Here is a 7556-nt window from a genome sequence, read left to right as displayed (position 1 = left end):
GGGGTGGGAGGAGCGGACCGGGGCGTCTGCGCCTGCGCGGAGCAAGGGGCGGGGCGGGGTCACACATCCAGGCAGGCGGGGTCTCTAAAGCCGAGGGGGCTAGAGAGGGGAGGACTGGAGGACCCGCGCGGGCGGCTGGGGTCTCGAGGGCTGAGGACTTGGGAGGGGTGGTGTGAGATCCGGAGGGAGGGAGGTGGGGGTGGGGACCAGCATGAGCGGAGGAGGGGGGAGGGGCGGGGGTCCGACGGGGTTGGGGAACCCTAGAGGCCGGGAGGGGCTCTCGCGGGAGCTGCGGAGGAAGTTGGTGTTGGGAAGTGTCGCGGTAGGAGGGGTCCCACGGAGGATGGAGATCTCGTAGGCACGGGGGTGGTGCCGCCCTTCGCTTGGAAGGTGTCTGCGCAGAGGCCGGGCGGCACGTTCGGTTCATTAGTCATTCAGCAAACACTGGCTGCGAGCTCTGAGTTGGGCGCTGGGCACGGGCAGGGGCGGGGAGGGGCGCGGGTGGGGGAACTGGTGGAATCACACCACTAGTAAACAAGGTTTCAGTAATTTACCAAATACTTATTAAGCACCTACTCTATGCCAGGCCCTGTGCATGGAACAAAACAGTGAAAACCCCTGTCTGGGAAGCTGACATTGGGTGGAGACGGGCCGACAGTCAACAAGAGAACATGTTGGGTAGAGGAGGGTGCCGAAGAGGAAACAGCCCGGATGCTGAGAGGCTGCTGGAAAGTGCACTTGAGTGGAGACCTGAAGGGTAAGCATCCGGGCAGGTGGAACAACCAGAACGAAGAGAGGGAGCTGGAGGTGAGGGGGAAGAGGGGGAGGGGCGGGTGAGACCGCGCAAGCCCCCAGGGCAGTGGTCAGAGCAGGGACGCGCCCCGCCCGCTGCTCATAGGCGCCCTCTGGTGTCTTCAGGGAAAACGGCCTTGAGCGGCGTTGGGAGACGCAGGGGACTGCGGGGGTCCCGGATAAGTCGGAGCTGGGGGAAGATGGAGAAGGGAGGATGGTGAGGGTGGTGGAGGGGACGTTATCGCGAGCTCTGCTAAGTCTTGGGAAGTAGAGAACAACCTGTCCTACTGTACTCCTGGAAGTAGAGGGCGCTGCTGTGGCCGGGATGCTGAGGGCTGGCCTCATTAAGCAGGTGCTGGGATTCTGCAGGAAGGGCGTCGGGCGGAGAGCGGAGCCCGCGGGAAGGCTGGGAGAGGGGAGCTAGTCGGAAGAGGATGAGGAGCAGCGGGGAGGAGGGACTTCATGGACCACGGCGGACCCTAGTAATTCTTCTGGAACCTGGGGAGGTTCCAGGAGGATGACATGCATTTAGGTTAACGGCCAGGGTAGTAGGAGTGGGGCGCTGGGGAAGCGGTTCTGAAGGCAGCCGACTCTGACCAACAAGGAACCGAGGGTCGAGTGACGGAACTGCCTCTGAGATGGTGCAGATGGCGCCCAGGGTTGGGGTACGGGGAGCGGAACCAATAGGATACGTTCAGGAGACAGGACAAAGCAGGAGCGTGGCATGGCCTGAGCCAGCGGACCGGAGAGAGGCCATGCGAGTCTACAAGGACTCCTGCCCCGCCCCCTGGACCTCCAAAAGTTCTCCCGGAATAGGGCGCCACCTGGCTGCTGCTGCGCGCATCACTAGCTGCGTAGGAAAAGGTGTTCCCCTTGAGGTACTAATTTGCATTGTCCCCTAATCATACGTGGTTATTTACAAAGCCAGATGGCAATGCCCACCCAGACACCACACCCATCACTTCTACCAGGGCCTCTCCACCCAGCAGGGTGGGGGGGCTCACAATCCTGGTACTCACATTTTGCGCCTGCAGGGGCCTGGAGGCTCCAAAACTGCACTTGTACAGCTTTTCAAGCTCAGGGTCAAAAAATTCTCCAAAAAGGGGCAAATTTTCTCTGAGGTGTACTCTATATGGGGCTTCCCTTGTAGCTCAGTCAGTAAAAAAAATCTGCCTAACCTCCCATGATCTCATCTGGAGAATGGCTTGTATTCTGCCAGCTTCAGAGTCGGGAGGGAAAGCAAGCCTGGCAGAGGTACCCATTCCATTCCCAGTTTGCTCAGTATCTGGTGATTGGAAGACACTCTGCAACAAGAGAGAAAAAAGAAAAAAAAAAAATCTGCCTGCAGTGCAGGAGACCCAGGTTCAATCCCTGGGTTGGGAAGAGCCCCTGGAGAAGGAAATGGCAATCCACTCCAGTATCCTTGCCTAGAAAAATCTCATGGACAGAGGAGCCTGGTGGGCTGCAGTCCATGGGGTCACAAAGAGTTGGGCACAACTAAGTGACTAACACTTACTTACCCCTCTATATACGCTTTGAATTCAATGTGAAAAACATGCTTACTTCAGCACATGTGTTTTTCTGAATTATGGAAACCCCCAAAACAGACAATCGAGGATACAGCAAATGCTCACCCACTCCTGCCCTCCCTCTCGAGTCGGGCCAGGCAGGTCTCAAGTGAACTTGGCCCGTATAGCCCAGATCTTCCAGGCTGTATCTCTGACAAAGGTCCATGAAGCAGACAGCTAGCGATCTCACCTGACACCCAAGCCTCACATGATGGGCCCAAGTTTCTAGTTGGTCCCTTTGAAGCCTGACTGGGTACAGGGGGCCGTCCAGAGTGTTCAACCCCATGAACCAGCGGGCAGCCCCTCAATGCTCTTCACCACCACCACCACCCAGGTGTTCGTTCCCCTCACCCTTCCCTCCTGCCAGGTGTAGGTCAGGCCCACTGGTCCCCACTCAGCCAACGGGAGCTTGGGTGGGATGGGGGCAGGGACTAGAGGTCCGGCAGCATTTGGACATTGCTTACTTTTATCAGCCTTGTTCCTTCCAGGTTGTCCCTTTCCCTAGGGGTTTATAGGAGCACCCTGTGAATCAGGGACACTACTAGACAAACTGCAGACACTCTAGTCTCAGTGCTGTCACACTGTCTCCGGCCTTCTCCACGACAGGTTGTTAAGTGACCCGTGCTTTCTGTTCAACTAAACTCCAGATCAGGATATTAACAGCGTGGGGACTTCCGTGGCAGTCCTCTGGTTGTGTCCACATTCCCACTGCAGGGAGAGCAGGTTAGATCCCTGGTTGGGGAACTAGGATCCCACAGTGCTGTGCCAACCGCACCCCCAGACAGTAAGAACAAATTATGTTAAAACTGAGATAAATGAGCACAGAGCAGCGGCCACTGAGGGGAGAGGGAGGCACCTTTGTGCTCTATCTCCACACCCAGACTCCGGCCATCCCTCAACATCTGCAGGACACACCCCTGCTGTGTCCACCTTCCACCAGCTCTGGCTTAAATCTGGGAGTCCTGTCCACGTTCTCCCTCGTCCTGCCAGTTAGACCCCTTAGGGCCTCACTGCTGCCTGGACAGTTACCCACCCTGTCTATTCACCAATGCACCTGTCTTCTTTGCCACTGTGAAGGAAGTAACACCTGACAGGAACACTTTAGGGAACATGGTAGATGGGGGTGATCCCACCCACACAACACCCCAGGAAGCCTCAGTGCACGGGCTGGGCCCTGGAGTTACTTTGGAAAATCTTTAGAAGCTGATCAGGAGTGCAAGGAAGTCAAAAAGAGGGACAGACATGGGCAGCATGATTGAGTGCCCAGGGCACTGAGGAACCATAGGCAAGGTGTGAGAAGCTGGAGCATGGGGGAGGGAGGGCAGGTCACTGTCCACAAGTGGGCCCACTGGGGGAGCTCGGGAAGAGGGGCTCCAGAAGGGGAAATGCTCCCTTCAGTCCAGGAGTGGCTGGGGCATAGCGAAGGCAGCACAGGTCCCTGGACATCCCAGGACTTGTCACAGAACCCAGTACACCTGATCCCTAGCCTCAACCTACCTGAGACCGGCTGTGTCTACAGCAGGAAAGCCCAGGTCACATGCTGCCTGGCTCTGGCACCTTAGCTTAGTTTTTCACCTTAGCTTCCAGATATTGTGATCATGCCCAGCCCCATTCCTGGGAGCCTCGATGGGTCACAGCACCCACGGGAAGTAAAAACAGGTCGCACTCAGGACTAGAGAAATCTCTGCTTTTATTGGCCAGCAGGTTACTTGAGGGGGATGAAGCGGGAGGAATGGGTAGCCCCGATACCGGGCCGGCCGTGTTTCACGGGCTTGTAGGTGATGGAGAACTCGCCCAGGTAGTGGCCGATCATCTCAGGCTGCAGAGGAAGGGTGCGGGATAGTCAGCAGAGGGACGGTGGCGGGGCCCCACCCCCGGGCCCAGCGCAGCCCACACGCACCTTGATTTCCACCTGGTTGAAGGTCTTGCCGTTGTAGACGCCCACCATGCTGCCCACCATTTCGGGCAGAATGATCATGTCGCGCAGGTGCGTCTTCACGACCTCGGGCTTCTCCATGGGCGGCGCATCTTTCTTGGCCTTGCGCAGCCGCTTCAGCAGCGAGTGCTGCTTCCTCCGCAGGCCGCGGTTCAGCCGCCGTCGCTGGCGCGCACTGTATAGCTGCATCAGTTGCTCACTGCGAGCGAGGGCACAGAGCGGGCGGTCTGAGCCCCGGCCCAGCCTCACAGCCCACCAGGAACACTCCTGCTTCACTAGGAGCTGCGAGAGCAACGTTTCCCGCCCGGCCGGGGCCCACAACACCCGCTTCGAACGTTCGCGCGGGAGAAGCCCTCCAGTTCAAGAATACCCGCTCCGCTATCTACAAAAGAGGAAGCCGAGCCGGGAAACAGGTGACTCGGTGAGTTGCAAACTCGCGGGCACCCTGCTCTGTTCTGCTAGCCTCAAGAACCCAGCAGTGGGGCCACCCTGAGAAGACCCCGGCCGATGAGGACCCTATGTCGTGCCCCCTACGAAACCGGCCCCTCCGCCCCAGACCGCGCACACCTCTAGGAGAAAGGGCGTCCCTGGCTTCACAAGCTTCCCTTCCCATCCGGGGCTCGGGCTTCGCACCCACCCTGCCTAGAAGTTTCCAGCTCTGGCCAAACCTTAGAGCAAGGGTCGCCAAACTCCCGCCCACATGCCAAATCCCAGTCGCGGCTAGCCTATCTTGTAATGCTCGCGGGCTAGAGCGGCTTTTACATGTCCGAGTGGACGCCAAGATGTCCAAAAGGGACTAGTGGAAACCTGTTCAGTTCAAGCCTCAAGGACTCATTTTTATCCGCACGCAGCCCCGCCCTCTCGCCTACACACGGTCCACGGTCGCAAGTAAGGCTGCAGCCCCCAACCCACCAGGGGGACCCCTCCAGCCGCCAACCCCCTGACCTGCCGCCACTTACTAGGACATGTCCAGCAGCTGATCGAGGTCTACGCCGCGGTAGGTGAACTTGCGGAAGGTCCGCTTCTTCTTCTGTTCCACTTCCGCCTGTGCGGGCCGGGCCGGGGATGAGCGGGGCCCTGAGATCCACCCCCAGTCCCCACGGCAAGGTCAATAGGCCCGCGGCTCCCGCAGAAAACCGCGCGGCGCTCCTGGTATGGGAGCCCGTGGGCACGCACCGGGGTACGGGGGCTCGGCTGGGACAAGAGGGCAGACACAGGCCTTCCCTGCCCCGAGTCATCCTGACAACCAGCAAGCCCGCCCCGCACCCCCATATCCGGCGGTTCCAGAGGCCTGCAGGAGAAGCCCGCAGCCTCGCGGCTTGACCTCGGCCTCCGCTGCGGGCCAGAGCTCGGATGGCACCGGATGAACCCGGAACACACAAGGAGGATGTAACACTCACCATCTTGCCGGTTCTTCAGAAAGGATCTTTCGTTCTGCGCCAGCGCAGTTATCACGGTGACTCAATGCCCCGCCCCCGGCCTGCGCGCGCAGACGCTTCCGCTTTCCCGACAGAGGACGCGCGCCGTCTGCTGTCCGGAGGTCAGAACTCTGTCTCCGAAGAATAAAAGAGCCACGCCGGCGTGACCAAACTGGACCTCGAATTAAAAAGCAGAGACAAAGATCTGCATAATCACAGCTATGGTTTTTCCAGTAGTCATGTACGGATGTGCGAGGTGGACCATAAAGAAGGCTAAGCGCCAGAGAATTAATGCTTTCGAATTGTGCTGGAGAACACTCTTGCTGCTGCTGCTAAGTCGCTTCAGTCGTCTCCGACTCTGCGACGCCATAGACGGCAGCCCACCAGGCTCCCCCGTCCCTGGGATTCTCCAGGCAAGAACACTAGAGGAGATTTCCATTTCCTCCTCCAATGCAGGAAAGTGAAAAGTGAAAATGAAGTTCTTCAGTCGTGTCCGACTCTTAGCGACCCCAGGGACTGCAGCCTACCAAGGCTCCTCTGTCCATGCGATTTTCCAGGCAAGAGTACTGGAGTGGGGTGCCATTGCCTTTTCCAAAAACACTCTTGAGAATCCCTTGAACAGCAAGGAGATCAAACCAGTCAATCCTAAAGAAATCAACCCTGAATATGCATTGGAAGGACTGATGCTGAAGCTGAAACTCCAGTACTTTGGCTATCTGATGCGAAGAGCCCACTCGTTGGAAAAGCATCAGGATCCTGGGAAAGATTGCGGGCAGGAGAAGCGGGCAACAGGAGATGATTGGATAGTACCACCGACTTGATGGACACAGATTTGAACAAACTCAGAAGATAGTGAAGGACAGGGAAGCCAGGCGTGCTGCAGTCTATGGGGTTGCAGTCGGACACTATTGAGTGACTGAACAACCAGTTGCCCTCCACTGCTGGAACCCCCAGGCTGGAGCTGACTGTATGGGAGCCCCTTCTTCAACTAGGGCACGTGTGACTTGTCTCTGCCCATTTTGAAAACTCATATTGGTGCTGCATAACCTCTATAATAAAACCCATATTTAAAAGTGTTTACGGAGTGCCTGTTTGCAGTAGGCGCTGTCTGGGGTTCTGGCTGGCTCCACAGGGAGCACGGACGAGGCAGACCTGTAAGGGACAAGGTCATACAGATATCTGAGCCAAGAGGGTGGGACACTGGCTTTGCACAGATGGTTAGAAATGGCATCCCTGATAAGGACCTGCAAGCCTTTAACAGACAGAATTATATAAAGTGTTAGGTTTGCAACACATAGGGGGGTAATATATCTAACAATACCGAGAACAGGACAAGAGACAAGAAGTATACAGGGGTTCAGTTCAGTTCAGTCACTCAGTCGTGTCCGACTCTTTGTGACCCCATGAACCACAACACGCCAGGCATACTTTGTCAATATTCAGTGGAACAGTGTCCATCCAAAGGTGATTCTGGTACGTTAAGATGTGTGTTGTTCCATGATGTCAGCAATTCCACTCCTGGGTGCACACCCCGAGGAACTGAAAGCAGGGACTCAAACAGATTTGCACATGCCTGTTCACACCAGCATGATTGACAAAAGGTGGAAACAACTGGTGCCCATCAATGGATGATGGATAAACAATGTGGTTCATAGTCCACACAGTCTTGAAAAGGAAGGACATTTTGACACCTGCTACAATGTGGATGGACCTGGAAGACATCAGTGTGAGAACCCAAACAGAGGACAAATACTGCATAACTTCACTCAGAAGAGGTCCCTAGAGGACTCAGACCCATAGACAGTAGATCGTGGGGGACTGGGGCTGGAGGAGGGTGAGATT

At 56.9% G+C, this 7556-nt stretch overlaps 1 protein-coding gene, 1 long non-coding RNA gene and 1 other non-coding gene across 3 annotated transcripts; 2 read left to right on the top strand and 1 right to left on the bottom strand.

Annotated features, from left to right (window-relative positions):
- Positions 1-486: 486 nt before the first annotated feature.
- LOC139034385 (uncharacterized) lies at positions 487-6790 on the top strand. The gene is made up of 3 exons (XR_011486836.1): positions 487-757; positions 4576-4717; positions 5148-6790. It is a non-coding gene; the product is annotated as an uncharacterized lncRNA (long non-coding RNA).
- Positions 1968-2107, top strand: LOC139034556 (small nucleolar RNA SNORA7). The gene has a single exon (XR_011487093.1). It is a non-coding gene; the product is annotated as a small nucleolar RNA SNORA7 (small nucleolar RNA).
- On the bottom strand, positions 4034-5787 carry RPS15 (ribosomal protein S15). Its single transcript, XM_020869906.2, has 4 exons — positions 5697-5787; positions 5256-5341; positions 4261-4495; positions 4034-4179 (listed from the first exon to the last, which is right to left on the bottom strand). Exons 1-4 carry the CDS (start codon positions 5697-5699, stop codon positions 4066-4068), a joined length of 438 nt encoding a protein of 145 aa, XP_020725565.1. The 5' UTR covers positions 5700-5787; the 3' UTR covers positions 4034-4065.
- Positions 6791-7556: the final 766 nt, after the last annotated feature.

This window comes from Odocoileus virginianus, chromosome 3, assembly GCF_023699985.2.
Source record: "Odocoileus virginianus isolate 20LAN1187 ecotype Illinois chromosome 3, Ovbor_1.2, whole genome shotgun sequence".
Lineage (NCBI taxonomy): Eukaryota > Metazoa > Chordata > Mammalia > Artiodactyla > Cervidae > Odocoileus > Odocoileus virginianus.
Note: the sequence above shows the minus strand (reverse complement) of the source record. Positions and strands in the feature narration are given on the sequence as shown.